We start from the raw sequence: 16,013 nt of genomic DNA on the forward strand, positions 1-16,013 counted from the left end.
AAATGACTTATCCAATTACAAGTAAGTGAACCATCATTGACTATAAATGAATGATATATAATAAATGTTATATATGTGTATGCTTTTCATATTTAATTGTTCTTATTTTGATTTGTGATATTTTGTCTGAGTTAGCCATTGTTTTTGTTGTTTTCCTTTTAATTTTGATAATTTGATCAATAAAATAACTTCATACCTATCTTGATTCACACATGATAAATTAAAATAAAAGGTGGAGTTGTTTGACATGACTCTTTGATTGATTACTAAAGTAATATATCATTGAGTATAAATTATAGGTGTTAAACACCTTGTATGTTTATCTAGATTTAAAGATTCATTCAATATCATTCATCCAATCATCCATTTTTTCTAAATTGACCTTTTAATTGTACTTAAGATGACTATGTTCATGAAATCTTTCAAACTCATAAAAGAAGGTTGATAAAGAGTTTGAGATGCCTTCGTTGCTATTTTGAGTCTCTAACTAGTGTGAAATAATATGATGTTGTTGTGTCACAATAACATTCTCATGTTGTAAGATTGTGGCTATGATTTCTATTGTCATAATAGTATGAGGTTTATATGCTAAAGTATGAGGAATGATAGGTTATGTACCTCATTCTAAATGCCAAACATAAATTATATTAGAAACTCATTGAAATTTCTAAATATTTCCTTAACTAGTTAAAGCATTCAACTACATAAAGGATGTGGACTACTTAAATCTAATAAAAAGTTTACAAAACTAAAAGTACTTAAAAAATAATTATATACATAATATATGCACATTGAACCAAAGTATATATACATTCACTTTAAAAGGTACTAAAAAGACTTTATAGTACTCTCTTCCAAGTTCAACTCTTAGACCAAAACATGCATTTATACATGTATTGAGTACAATAAAATTTCATATACATAATAAATAAAGAATAAATGATAAAAAATATGTATAATAATACTTTAACTTTAGCTCACATATCAAAATAATTAACTTATACTTAAAATGTTAATTCATCAACTAAAATCAACACATAGATTACATACATACAACAAATGATATATAATTGTTCTTTCAAGAAAGCTTGTATTAAATATGCCACTCTTTCAACTTCTCACCACATTAAGAACTTTTAATCTACTCAGTTAAACACTCAACATAGTTAGAACATAGTGGTTAACATATATTTGTGTACTTAATACATACACAATTATAAGTGTTCACATTTAAACCTATGTTTGTAGCATCAACTCATATAATGTCACATGGTTATTATCCATAATATTCAAATAACAATTAAATCAATTAACATAGTTCAAATCCATATTTTATTCCTTAAGTATAAATTAACACTTGTATTGTCACTTGAGTGACACAATGTCTCTTGAGTAAGATTTAAATATAAAATAAATAGGTGTTTTTTTTCCATTCTCACTTAAGTAAAATTATATCACTTGAAACGAGATCATTATCACTTGATAAAGCAAAAATTAAGATCTCTTTTTTAAGTTTGCTTGAGAAGAAAGTAAACCAAAATATAAATTACATGCAATAGATAAAAAATATTTATAAATTCTACTAAATAACATCCGTTAATATTGAACTCAAATTACTTAATGACTCAACTAAATACACATCTCACTTAAATAAAACTATATCTACTAAATTAGTTCATGTTCAAAACTCAAACTATAACAATTTACTATTATAAAATCATTCACAAAAATACTCTCAACTTTTCTTCTTAGTTTTGCACATGCTTGAACATAATTATTTATATTTAGTTTCAACTAAATTTTCAAATCTAATTCATTAATAATAATTTATCAAAAATAGTTTTCTTTACTCAAAAGTGATTTGAAGTCCAAACAATAGTGAAAAAGATCAAACAACACCAAAATTATAAATATCTAAATCCACAATTCAATTAAAGGTTAATCTAGTTTAAATAATTACCTTTCTTAACCAACCAAAGTAATATTAACCTAATAAAAATCCTATAATTTGAAAACAATAGGTTGAATTTAGTTTATTTTACTTTAGATATCAGTTGCATTAGTCATTAGTTATTGTGAGTTGTAAGGCTATTTCAATTAAACATTATCTTTCAAATGATTTTTTTTAAACAACAATTGCTTGTAGTAGACAATTATTACATGTAAATATCATACTCACTTCAAAAATAAAACTCCATAAGAAGTGTAAAATAAATTACCTTAAAACTCAGAAATTAAAAGCCACAGACACCTTGGTCATTTTCACCCTTAATTATCAATGGTTGATAAAATGAGGAGAGAAAAAACTACAAGAAATATACCTTTTAAATCTAATGCTTTCCCGGCAAAATGGTTACAGTTTTTTATTTATTTTTTCATTCAAATTAAAATTTCATTTCATAGGATGGTGAGTTGAGTCAGCAGCATGTAAGCACATTAGCGCGTCAAATGAGTACGTTTTTCTATTACATATACCTTGTGAAATGGAGCTGACTCATGTGTGTTGGTGTCCAACTCGGACTCAACGAGTCAACACACTTACGACTCGTTCTAGAAAGAATAACCAAACCCGAACTCGGCCACTGAGTCTAGAACAAACCAAATCAAATTCATTGTTTTCCAGTGTGCATTTTCTTCACTAGGGTAGGGTTATCCCTTCCATTTCTACTTCTCTCACACCTTATAGTCCTTACAACTACACTCTCCACCATTCATCTTCAACTCTTCGCTCGATTTTCGAACCCTATCTACTTCTTCTTCTCCATTTCCAATCTCTCTGAATTCCTTTCTCCATTTTCCCAATTTCTCTTCAATCTGAACTTCGATTTTCGTCTTCACTCTCACTTATCTTCAACTGTTGCTGGCTGCATATGTCTCTTCAGGATCTGATTGAACCCTAGCTTTTGAATCAATTTTGTGCTAGAAAGCCTAAATCAAAGGAAAATCTATCTTAGGGTTCTAATTTTCCTAGGATGGAAGCGCCCGTAGCGAGACCGAGGGGGCGTCCGAGGAAGAGGAGAAGAAATGATGAGGAGAATGAGAACGAAGCAAAGAAACTGGCGTCCATGGGGACACGACCTCCTGTGGCTTTGTTAGGAAGGTTCGTTTTGAAAAATTTTCCCAGGAATGGAGTGTTCCTGGGAAAAGTAGTGTACTATGAAAGCGGTCTTTATAGAGTTTGTTACGAGGATGGCGATTCAGAAGACCTTGACAGTGGCGAGGTCCGCTCTATACTAGTAAAAGAGGGTGGAATTAATGGTGATTTGGCGGGGAGGAAGGAGAAGTTAGAAGAATTGGTGTCAAAGAATGGAGGAAAGATCGGAATTGGTTCACAGAAGGGACCAGTTGAATCCATTAAGGAGGAATCTAAGGCCGGAGTGTGTGAATTGAACGATGGTGGATTGATGATTGAAAAAGATGAGGAGGATGATGATGAGGATGTCAATTCTTTGAGTGATTCTGGCACTGGCCTGGGAATGGATTCTGGTTCTGAGGCTGAGACCCTGCCACCACCACCTGAGTTGCCGGTGTCATCAGGTACCATTGGGGTTCCTGAACAATGTGTCTCACTGGTATTCTCTGTATATGGATTCCTGAGATCCTTTAGTATACGGTTGTTCCTACAGCCGTTTACTCTGGACGAATTCATCGGTGCCCTGAATTACCAGGTCACGAATTCACTATTTGACGCAATTCATCTGTCGCTGATGAGAGTTTTGAGGCAGCACCTTGAATTCCGCTCATCAGAGGGCTCAGAGCGAGCATCAAGATGCCTAAGGTAGTATACCTATTCGTCTACTGCTATGTGATTGTTAGCATGAATAGTTTGCTTACGCTTATATCACAGTTATCAATTTTAGATTTGGAAGGGGGATGTAGTTGCTAACACTTCGAACACTTTAGCAGGATAGTGATAGAGTTGTTAGATAGCTGATATAGTGCCTTTACGTGGTGGAGTTCTTTGAATCTGCTATTCTTGTTATCTCTGTCAAGTCTCTGGCCAATTGAAGTTTTGAATCGATATTATGCGAACTTTTGTCTATTTTTAGTTTTAGTTCCATGCAACCTAACATTTACATATATCTAAACCATATATTTCAATTATATATGTCATATATAATTGATATAGTGGATTATTGGCTTTCTGCTACTTTCTGCTATATAATATGAACTAAATAAATAAAACAACATTGTTTAAGGGCTAAGAATGGGTTTTTGGAGTCTATGCGAGACTATATGATGGTAGTGCTGTTAAAGCACGCAGTAAGCCACTATTGCAGCTGCGATGACTGCTATTGAATACCACTCTGCTGTTTGATTTGAATTCCATAGCAACTGTCTAAAGTTACTCTCTGCTACATTGCAATGGCATCACTACAGTCTGTTATTGACTCTATTTTATTTGGCAAAATCCTTATGTTTGAAAAGATATTTTGTTTGATGTATTTGCAGGTGCAATGAATGGAGCTTGCTGGATCCAGTGACATGGCCAGTCTTCCTTATACAATATTTGGTAGTCAGTGGACGCACATATTCTCATGAGTGGAAAACATTTTACCAAGAGGTGTCCACTGTGGAATATTATGTACTGCCGGTCAGTAGGAAGCTGATGATATTGCAAATTCTCTGTGATGATGTTTTGGAATCTGAGGATATTTTAAATGAAATGAACATTCGGAGAGAATCAGAGGTTGGGATTGATGATGATGGAGAAGATATCCTTCCTACAGAAGTTGGGCTTAGAAGAGTCGAGCCAAGATACACCTTTACTTCAGCGTCTGAGGATAAAGAAGCTACAAAGCTTGTTTCCGCTTCAAATGCTGTGAACCAACCTGGAAGCGTTATTTCATATTCCAGAGGTACAGAAAGCACTGAAGATGGTGATGTAGATAGAAATGGAGATGAATGTCGCCTCTGTGGCATGGATGGGATCCTGCTTTGTTGTGATGGGTGTCCCTCTGCTTATCATTCAAGGTGTATTGGTGTGTTGAAAAATCATATACCAGAAGGGCCATGGTATTGTCCAGAGTGCAAAATAAATATGTTGGGGCCAACCATTGCAAAGGGAACATCACTTCGAGGGGCTGAAATATTTGGAAAGGATTTGTATGGGCAACTCTTCATGGGAACTTGCGAACATCTACTTGTGTATGCTCAACATCTTTGTGCTTGAATTTTGTTTGTTTTGTTATGCTATCAGTAGGTGGTATTTCTGACATTAATGAGATTTGAAGTTCGGTTCTAAAATCTTTAGACTTGAAACTTTTCTTAATTTTTTTTACGCACTTCGATTTCTGATGTCATATACTTATGATCTTGTAACTTGCCTTATTGCAGGCTGAATATTGGCAATGCTGAATCCTGTCTTAGGTACTACAATCAGAATGACATCCCCAAGGTTCTCCAAGTGCTTTATGCATCCTTGCAGTACAGACCAATATACCATGATATTTGCATGGCAGTGCTTCAATATTGGAGTGTTCCAGAAAGTTTGTTGTTTCATTCTGTTTCAAGTGGAGCAAATGTGAACTCAGCAAATATAAAGGAAGAGACTAAGCCTTCTCCTTTTTTACTTCCTCCTGTGGGTGAAGGCAATTTGATGAAGGAAGAGTATCCATTAACCTCTGCTAGTACAGCTTACTGTGACAATTTGGTGCCATCTCTTGATGCTTCATCAGTTTCCACCCCAAGTTCTGCTCTTCAGTGTAATGGAAATGGTAGCAGTAGTGAGTACCCTGTTGTGACTACAAAGCTTCCTGAGAGCAGTAGGATCGAGTCCATCCTCTCAGCTGATTCTGCTTCTGTTTCTGTTAGTCATCATTCCAACATCAAGCATGGAAATTTTGATGGTAGGCCAACAGAGGTAGATCCTGGCAAGTGCTCTTCAGTACATGGTCAATTTAGTTATTATGGCCATGCAAACCATACAGGGTTTCCCATAAATATTTCTTTCCAAACCAAAGAAAACACTCAAGCCAGTTTTGAAAAGTGTGAACGCAATGTAACCAATGGTTTTGCCTACATGGGTTTCTCCTATAAGCCTTTTTCGTACATGAATTACTATATACATGGTGAATTTGCTGCATCAGCGGCTGCTAAATTTGCCCTTCTTTCCTCAGAGGAATCTAGGTCAGAGGGCCATGTGTCAGACAATCAGAGGAAATTGGCATCTGGAAACACTTACTTGCAAGCAAAAGCATTCTCATTAACTGCCTCACGATTCTTTTGGCCAAGTTCTGAGAAGAAGCCTGTGGAGGTTCCAAGAGAAAGGTGTGGCTGGTGCATTTCTTGTAAAGCCCCTGCTTCAAGCAAGAGAGGATGCATGTTAAATCATGCTGCTCTAAGTGCCACAAAGAGTGCTACAAAAGTGCTTGCTGGTTTTTCTCCTATAAAAAGTGCGGAGGGAGTACTCCCTAGTATTGCAACCTACATTATGTACATGGAGGAATGTTTACGTGGTTTAGTAGTTGGGCCCTTCCTAAGTTCAATCTACAGAAGGCAATGGCGTACGCGAGTGGAACAGGCCTCAACATTTAGTGCTATCAAACCACTTTTACTTGAAGTAAGTGATTGTTAAAAATTTAATTTGTTTTAATGTTATATTTTTGGGTTTTTCTAATAGTCATTCATTGTTGATTAAGTCACATGTTAGGAATTTAGTTAGTTTTGGATTTGTTTTGGCCTATCTAATTTCCCATATAAGTTATACTTCCTGCAACAGTTGTTGATGATTCAGATGGGCCAAAAGATGCTGAATGACATAGATATGATAAAGAAGAAATTGACAATGATCTCACTCAACTAAATTAGACGTCTCTGTGACTTCTTTTCTTTGTTTTATGAATTCACAGCTTTATACAGCTCACTATTTCTTCTGTTATGAAATTCAGCCCTGGCAGCAGGAACTAAATTTCTTGTAAAGTAGTTATTTAAGGATGCCTAGCCTTTGATTGCCTTGCTGCTTTAAGTAACTTTATTTACTTGAGTAGATTTTGTATAGCGTATTTGTGGCTTTATTTAACTAATACATGTGGGCTTACATATTATGGTGGTTGTGTTGATGAGTGATACGATGTATTAGTTTTCCATCACTTTTTATACCTTTGGGTTTGCCCTGTCTACTTGACTGCTTTAAATAGTTTAGATGCTGATGTTGCTGCCTGTCAATGTGACCCTTTTCCAGAGTTGTGTATTATCATGCCTATATTAGGAATATCTCATCATGACATTTCTTGCTCGTGCCATCTGAGCAATTTTGTTAATATTTTATTTTCAGCTTGAGGAGAACATTCGGTCAATTTCTTTCTGTGGGGACTGGGTTAAGCTGATGGATGACTGGTTGGTTGAATTTTCCATGGTACAAAGTGCCACATCCACTCTTGGAACAGCACAGAAGCGTGCACCAAGTGGGAGGCGTTACAAGAAGCGGTCAGCTATTGACGAAGCTACAACTGAGGGTCGCCCTGAAAACTTTGTGTGGTGGCGTGGTGGCAAATTCACCAAATTTATATTCCAGAAAGCTATCTTGCCAAAATCCATGGTTAGAAAAGCAGCACGAGAAGGTATTTTATTTTTAACCACACAATATACCAGGATATAGGATATATATAATAGCAATGAAGTAGAGATGGAACTTCAATTGAATAACAGAATTAGATGCTCCCTTCTAACTAGAATTAACAAGAGTCCGGGAAATAAACTGAAGCTGAAAGTATAGAATATGTCTCTTTGCCCTGGAATTTTGTGAGTCCTCACTCTCCCCCTTACTTCCCCTTGGCCCTCTATTCCCTTTTATACAGGCCAATCGCTTGTTCCGTGTACAATTAACAAACTGTTATAATTGATAGATTCTCAACTAATTGATCAACTTGCTTGTTAAGCATCAGAACTGGGTTCAGCAATGGGCACAAGGGATTATCTTTCTAATACTTCCTTCTAACATCCTTTTTCCAAATTCACTTTTTGGGGTTGGGTGTGGTCTGAGATTGAGCTGTATTGAGGTGAATCTTTTAAGCTGTTGAACCAAGCTGAAAGATCAGCTTGGCCTGACTTTTTAATTTATTGTTATGAACTAATTATTATAAATTATATCTTAACATATATTTTTTAATTAAAATATCACATTACCTTTATATGTTAGTTGAGATGACTAGTGAGCTTTCAAGCTGAATATTGTTCAACATACAATACCCTCCCTATATTGTCAAAATTCAGATCAAGTTAGGTCGAGTCAGCCTACAAAGCTTATTGAATTTTACAATTTGATTGTCTCTTCTGCTTTCCTGGACTCGTATTTGTGAATTCCCATCCCCCCCCCCCCCCCCCCCCCCCCCCCCCTTTATTTTTATTATTAGTGAATAACATGTTTTCTTTATTATGGGGGACAGGTGGCTCAAGAAAAATTTCTGCCATTTCTTATGCTGATGGCATTGAAATCCCCAAAAGAAGTAGACAACTTGTTTGGAGAGCTGCTGTACAAATGAGTAGGAATGCATCACAGCTGGCACTTCAGGTTTCCTTATTTTCATTTAATTATATGTCAAGCATTGGCTCTAACTTTGTTTGGGTTGCAAGCTTGTTGACCTAGTGAATATTTTATTATTTGCATCAGGTCAGATATCTGGATTTTTATCTCAGATGGAGTGATCTGATTCGTCCTGAGCAGAATATCCAGGATGGAAAAGGTCAAGAGACCGAAGCTTCTGCTTTCAGAAATGCAAATATTTGTGACACTAAACTGGTAGAGGGGAAAAATTGTTATGGGATAGTTTTTGGGAGTCAGAAACATCTTCCTTCTCGGGTGATGAAAAATGTTTTTGAAATAGAGCAAGATCCAAAAGGAAAGGAGAAGTATTGGTTTTCTGAAGCACGAATTCCTTTATATTTGGTGAAAGAGTATGAAGAAGGTAAGGGAAACATGGCATATAATGAAGAGCAGCACTTGAATACTGCATCTGGGTTGCACAGAAAGCGGCTAAAAACTATCTGCAAGGACATATTTTTTTACCTTACATGCAAGAGAGATAACTTGGATGTGGAGTCATGTTCTGTATGTCAGATGGGTGTTTTAATTAGGTAATAATCCTCTTTTCATTCATATATTCTTTCCTCTTCCCATTTTGCTCTTTAAACCTGTTTCGGCTAAAGATCCTAATTCCTATGTACTTTGATTCAGGGATGCTACCAAGTGTAATGCATGCCAAGGTACCTGTGAATGATCCATCCTTACTCTATTTTGCTGTTCTAAATTTCCAAGATAATCTTGATATGGGATTGTTGTGAAATTTATTATTTAATAACTTCTATATAAATATAATTATACATCCATTTCTATATTATTGACATAATAGTTACTGCTAACAAAAGCCCCACGTTGGTGGGATCAATTGGTAGCCTGCTACCAATTGCTATATAAGGGAGTTGTCTCCTCTTTTCAATCATCTTAAATCTCTTCCTCCCATTTTGAATGTGTTTGAAATTTTGAAAAAAATTAAGAGATTTAATATTCTATTTTTAGTTTAAGAGAGAGTATGCTATTGCTCTTGCTTTAATTTATAGACAGATATTGTCTAAGTTATTGTATTCTTCTATTTTTTATTAAAGAGAATGTGGTATTGCTCTCCCCTTCAATTTATAGAGGTGTTCTACTTTTTTCCATTTAATGGAATTTCAATTTTGACTGATGTAAGTTGTGTTATTCTTTCTCATCTCTCTTGTCGTGAGTTAATATTCTGTCACTCTAGTACGTAACAGAAGTGGTGTCACCCTAGTACTGTGTGACACTTCTAGGAAAATTACGACAAGGAAAAAACTTCATTAGTTCATGGTCTATCACAATTGTTTAAATAGTTTAAATAGACAATACTATTCACAGTGGAGAAAGTTCTTTCAATAGACAATACTATTCAAAGTGGAGAAAATTCTTACCATACTGTGGTATCAATTAGTGTGATCTTCCATCTCTCTTTCCTGGGGTCTTAGTATGCCTTTTGGTTGCAATTAGTATGATCTTCCACATAAGAAAATTATTCTTGTTACTAGATATAAAGTGTCGTCATATGAAAGTGGGCATGTCTAGGAAAGTTAAGACAAGGTGAAATTTGGTATTGAAATGTGTCCACTGGTGATTCATCTCTTTTTCCTTGGGATCTTAATATGCCTTTTGGTTGCAATTAATATGATCTCCTACATAAGAAAATAATTCTTATTATTAGATATAAAGTTTGGTAGTGCGAAAGTACGTTTATAAGAAAGTTAAAACAAGGAAAAATTTGGTATTTAAGTGTCCATTAGTGATCCATCTCTTTCTTGGGAACTCATTGAATGTACCATTGTTCAAATAGACAAAACTATTCATAGTGGAAATTGAATAAGTCTATTTAATTTAAACATTTTGTTTGACACTGATAGGCAATGGAGGGTGTACGAAAGAAGGAAGAAGAATACTTAACATTTGCTTTTATAACCTAACTGTTTATAACAGTTAGGAAGGGCGGGAAAAGAGATTGTATAAATAGTTTGTTTGTTTAGTTAGAAGGGGCTTTTGGAACTTTGATTGTTGACAGACCCTTAGACCTGTGAAGGGGATTATGCATCTGTATCTTGATTGTACAGACTATTCTTTTCTTTGAATAATACAAGTTTTCTCTCATTCTTTCCCTTATATTGGTGTGAGAGTGTGTGGAGGGTGTCCTTTGCTTAGGTTTCTTGTTCAGAAACCTATCAATTTGGTCCAACCTACCGGATCCCCAATTGAGAGGGGGAAGTCACACATGATGGAGGGAAGATTGGTGATAGAAGGACAGTTGGAAGCCGTAGAGATTGCGATGGCAGAAATGAAGGCAGATACTGGGGTTCTGCGACATGAGACGGGGGCGTTGAGGCAAGATTCTGCGGCGATGCGCCAGGATCTCCAGGCGATCTTAAAAATGTTGGGGGATCGTAATCGCCACCAGGACGACCAGCACATTGAGGGAAGTCAGTCGTCTGTTAATGATAACGGGGGTAGACGAGACGAAGAGAGGGGAAGAAGAGGTGATGGGAATCAAGAAAGGCAATCCAATTGGAGGGAACGGGTTGAGTTACTCGTGTTTGAAGGAGGTGATCCTTTGAATTGGATCAATAGGGCGGAAAATTTTTTTCGAAGTCCAGAGGGTGGACGAAGAAGAGAAGTTGAGCCTGGCTTTCATTAGCATGGAGGGGTATGCGGGACATCGGTTCCGTTTTTGGAGGGAGAAAACCAAGAACAATTCTTGGGAAGGATTAAAAAGGGCGATGGTGATTCGATTCGGAGGGGGGAATCGAGGGTCAGTTTTTGAGAGGATAGCGGCCATTAAGCAAGCGGGGATGGTGCAAGAGTACATTCGGGACTTTGAAGTTCTGGTAGGACAGACGACCCGAATTCCCGAAGAGCAACTCCTGGGTTACTTCATGGTGGGCCTTCAGGAAGAGGTTGGAGGCCCTACTTGATGGCCTTAGTCCTGGCCATACAACATTGTACGAAAGAAGGAAGAAGAATACTTAACATTTGCATCTATAACCTAACTGTTTATAACAGTTAGGAAGGGCGGGAAAAGAGGTTGTATAAATAGTTTGTTTGTTTAGTTAAAAGGGTCTTTTGGAAGGGCGGGAAAAGAGGTTGTATAAATAGTTTGTTTGTTTAGTTAGAAGGGGCTTTTGGAACTTTGATTGTTGACAGGCCCTTAGACCTGGGAAGGGGATTATGCCCCTGTATCTTGACTGTACAAACATTCTTTTCTGTGAATAATACAAGTTTTCTCTCATTCTTTCCCTTATGCTGGTGTGAGAGTGTGTGGAGGGTGTCCTTTGCTTAGGTTTCTTGTTCAGAAACCTATCAAACACCATGATAGCAAAATATGACAGAAAAGTTGAATGAGAATATTTTATCCTTCTTAAAATTGAAGATAAGGGTAGTTTTTAGAAAAGGCAATTGTTTAGGTGCTATTGAACCTTTGAATATTGTAGATGAAATGTGGAAAGAGATTGGTGACAATGTTGTTGTCAGTGTACACTTAGCAATGGCAGATTTGGTTTTGCCAATGTTGTGAAAAAGCAGCTTGAAGGAAATACCCTCATCAAATTGTTCCAATTATGTCACTTACAATAATTGCTTTAAAGAGAAAATTCTATGCTCTTCAAATGAATGAGTCCAAGTTAGTTTATTTGTCTAGCTTTCAACAATAGATTTGAACTTAGTGAAATATGAACGTGTGGATCTTCTAGTTCAATGCAGGCAGAGGTTGATCTATGGAACATTGGGTCTAGTGAGAGTCAAAATCATGGTAGATCAATGTCTTTAGGAAGGAAGAATCTCAAATGTTACAATCGTGACATGAGAGGGCATGCAAAGCAATATTAGTAGCACGGGAAGAATGAAGGAAAGAACTCTGAAGAAACAATCTCACATGGTTCGGTTGTTTGTTCCTTGGGAGATGAAGATATTTTGGTTAGTAAATTGGCAATAATTTCTAAAGGCATAAAACAAACTTCATTATGAAGGGCCTGAAGAAAAAAATATTTTTGCAAAGTTCAAGGGGTATGACATGCGAAGAATATATTGTCCGTTAGGCAATTAGACAACCTTAGGTGGAAGATCCATATTGAATGTGAGATCTTAAAGGTGGTGCGAGAGGAATTTGGTAATGATGAAAAGCATATAACATTATGATCAATCTATACATGTTTTTGGGAGATGCATTACAAGATGCAGTAGTTTGCTAAAGCAATTATTAGAAGCAAACCCACTCTGGACTAGATCCATTATGATGTACGAGAATCACCATAAGTGTCTCTAGGAGGAGCAAAATATTTTGTATTAATCATTGGTGATTACTCTAAGAGATTTTGGGTGTACCCTTTTAAGAAGAATTTTAATATGTTTCTATCATTCAAGGAGTTTGAAGAACAAGTGCAGCTTGAAACTTAGAAAAATATTAAGTGTTTGAGTACAGTTGCAATAGGGGCGCTAAGAGTTGGCTATCCAAGTTATAAGATATTGTAGTTTTGCATGCTAAAAAAAATTAAGAAAACTAAGTGACAAGAAATAAAGTTAGCCATACATGCACGGAAGTTACCTAGATTCAATGGTTAATGGAGAAACTCGAGCACACGGAGTAGAAGATTACTGTGTTGTGTCAGTTATGTCTAGCATTTGTAAGAAATTTTGTTTTTCACTATAGAACAAAACACAAAATGTAAGCAACTTAGATGACAAGAAATAAAGTTAGTGTCTAGACTTGATTAACTCAATCAAAATCTTCAAGGTGGAGAATTGTTAAGGAAAGCACCTCATTGGTGGGTTCAATTGATAGTCTTTGTATTAATTGGTATTTAAGGGAGTTTGTCTCCCCTCCCCTTTTCAATCATCCCATATCCTCCACCATCCTTTTTTTAAAAGGGTAATGATACATGGACACTCCATGTTTTTTTTTTAAATGTACTTAACACTAATAAAATTACATTTTTAATTTCAAATATAAAACAGTTTAGGAAGAATTAGACTTTTTAAAGTGTTGGATAGGTATAGAAAAATCAAATGGTATACATATTCCATTTTCCTTTTTAAAATGCTGTAGAAATTGGGGAAAAAAAATAGTCTCTTTTAATGTTCTCGTAGTTGTTGAATTTTCTGTTTTCAAGATAGTGCGTTATTGTTTTATCCTTGAATACATAGAGAGAGAGAGAGAGAGAGATGTGATAATTTCTGATATTCTTTCGCATCTCTTGTTTAAGTTAAGCTTATGTTATGGTACTTAACAGTTAGACATAAACAAAACTTTATATTGATGATTTTTCCTTATGGGGGTGCTAGGTTATTGTCATGAGGGTTGTTCCACAAGTCAAATAGTCTCTGCAAACGAAGTTGAGTACTTGACCACGTGCAACCAATGTTACCATGCCAGATTACTTGCTCAGAAAGAAAATAGTAATGAATCTCCTACCAGTCCATTACTCCTACGAGGACGAGAAAATAACTCTGGAACAGTTTTGAAGAGATCAAGGCCTAGAACTCTTGATCAAGTACCGAAATCTTCCAAAACAAAGGCTAATAATCCCATGAAACAAGTTACTTCTGCGACGAGTTTGAAAAAAACAAAGGCTAAACGTTCTGAACAAGAACCAACTACTGGGATAAATGATAATCATCTTGACATGCAACAAGTTGCTTCTGTGGAAACTTCAGCTGCAAAACGCCATCGCAAAAATTGTTCTTGGGGCATTATATGGAAAAAGAAACATAATGAAGATTCAGACGATTTCATGCTCAGGAACATACTTTTAAAAGGGAGCTCAAACATACCAGGACTAAAACCTGTTTGTCACTTGTGTCGCAAGCCATATACGTCTGATCTGATGTATATTTGCTGTGAGACATGCCAAAGTAAGTTTTTCTGTAGTAAATAATTTATGAAATGTTAATGGTGATTATACTCTTTTATCTGATATGTTCTGCTTTTCAGATTGGTATCATGCTGAAGCTGTTGAACTTGAAGAATCCAAACTTTCTAGTGTGTTGAGCTTCAAATGTTGCAAGTGTCGAAGGATAAAATCACCTGTTTGTCCTTACTCTGATTTGAAGCCCAAGAAACAAGAGGGCAAAAGGTCACGCACAAAAGCAAAGAAAGAACATTCTGGAGCAGATACTGATTCTGGAGCAATCTCTGATATGAGAGAGTCTGAAGCTGCTACTCCCGTCTTTCCTGTATATGATGATACTCCCACCTATTCTGCGGAGGATCCTAGTTATGTCTTTCCTGATGAGGATCCTACTCCCGTCTTTCCTGTTGAGGATGATCCTCTTTTTTTCTCTCTCACAAGTGTTGAACTGGTAACAGAACCCAAGATAGAAGGAGATATGGAGTGGAATGGTGTCTCTGTGCCAGGGCTTCAGAAACTACCAGTGAGAAGGAATGTTAAGAACGAGGGTGATGATGTTTCTTTTGAAGGTGGTGTACCTTTGGATGCTGAATTCTCTACATACGATGGTGAGACGGGTAATCTGTCCAATCCTGCGGAGGAATCTATACCTTTAGAATACACCTCTGGTGTTGACTTAGACAACAAGCTGCCGAATGACTCTGAAAATGTAAATTACGATGATTACATGGATTTCGAACCCCATACCTACTTCTCTGTAACAGAATTGTTGCAGTCAGATGATGGTGGTCAGTTTGAGGGTGTTGACATGTCTGAGGACTTGTCAGGATATATGGAAAATTCTAGCACCACCACCCTTATTCCTGAATCGTGCGATGCTAGTTTGGCCGATAAATCAGCACCTACGACTTACACCGGCCATAGTTGTATGCAATGTTCACAAATGGAACCAGCCCCTGATCTCTGTTGCGAGATTTGTGGGATTTTGATTCACAGCCAATGTTCACCTTGGGTTGAATTACCATCGCTTGGAAGTTGGAGGTGTGGCCATTGCCGGGAATATGGTAATAACTGATCTTTTGATTTTTGATAGTTCGCTTGGCGGCGACGCCGACAAATTGAGAAGTAATTTTGTGACAATCATGTAAGCTGGTAGAATGCTTAGCTCTGCGACCTAACAAGGGCATATGATCAGAGGTGTGTTTTTCAGCCTGCACTCGATGGTTTTCGTTGTTGGTATTTCGGCGGATTTTGTTCCCGAGTTACAGGGAATGCCTTTCCCATTTCAGTCCACAGGAAATTGCCCTGAACTCAGAGATAAGCAATTTTTTTTACATGCTTCTCTGATACATTATTTGTATAGATTAAAAATTAAAATTCTCATTTTTTTGGAGTTCGGTCAAGTTAGGAACTTGTACCCAATTTAAAGCGAAGCTTTTATAATGCGTTCACATTCACTTCCGTGAATTGCTTAGGATTGATATTAACATGTAAATGGAGTGCGCTTGTCAGCATTATGAAGTGCTTTTGGGTGTTCATTGCCGAACGAGACCTGTAATAGAGAACTAGCATTGCGTCAGACTTGGGATAGTTGTGCTTTTTACTGTCACTGCGCG

At 36.5% G+C, this 16,013-nt stretch overlaps 1 protein-coding gene across 1 annotated transcript; it reads left to right on the plus strand.

Moving 5' to 3' along the window:
• Nucleotides 1–2,476: 2,476 nt before the first annotated feature.
• Nucleotides 2,477–15,935, plus strand: LOC108340210 (DDT domain-containing protein PTM). Its single transcript, XM_017577423.2, has 9 exons — nucleotides 2,477–3,778; nucleotides 4,453–5,148; nucleotides 5,338–6,562; nucleotides 7,277–7,562; nucleotides 8,388–8,512; nucleotides 8,612–9,075; nucleotides 9,176–9,204; nucleotides 13,832–14,401; nucleotides 14,481–15,935. The coding sequence occupies exons 1-9, from the start codon at nucleotides 2,973–2,975 to the stop codon at nucleotides 15,470–15,472; spliced, it is 5,193 nt and encodes a 1,730-aa protein (XP_017432912.1). The 5' UTR covers nucleotides 2,477–2,972; the 3' UTR covers nucleotides 15,473–15,935.
• Nucleotides 15,936–16,013: the final 78 nt, after the last annotated feature.

The sequence above is a fragment of the Vigna angularis genome, chromosome 5 (assembly GCF_016808095.1).
Source record: "Vigna angularis cultivar LongXiaoDou No.4 chromosome 5, ASM1680809v1, whole genome shotgun sequence".
Lineage (NCBI taxonomy): Eukaryota > Viridiplantae > Streptophyta > Magnoliopsida > Fabales > Fabaceae > Vigna > Vigna angularis.

Bases quoted from the DNA above. Each gene is read 5' to 3' on its own strand.
- LOC108340210 (XM_017577423.2), top strand. From the start codon at position 2,973: ATGGAAGCGCCCGTAGCGAGACCGAGGGGGCGTCCGAGGAAGAGGAGA. The intron at 3,779-4,452 runs GTAGTATACCTA...ATGTATTTGCAG, and splicing joins CGAGCATCAAGATGCCTAAG to GTGCAATGAATGGAGCTTGC. The intron at 8,513-8,611 runs GTTTCCTTATTT...TATTTGCATCAG, and splicing joins CATCACAGCTGGCACTTCAG to GTCAGATATCTGGATTTTTA.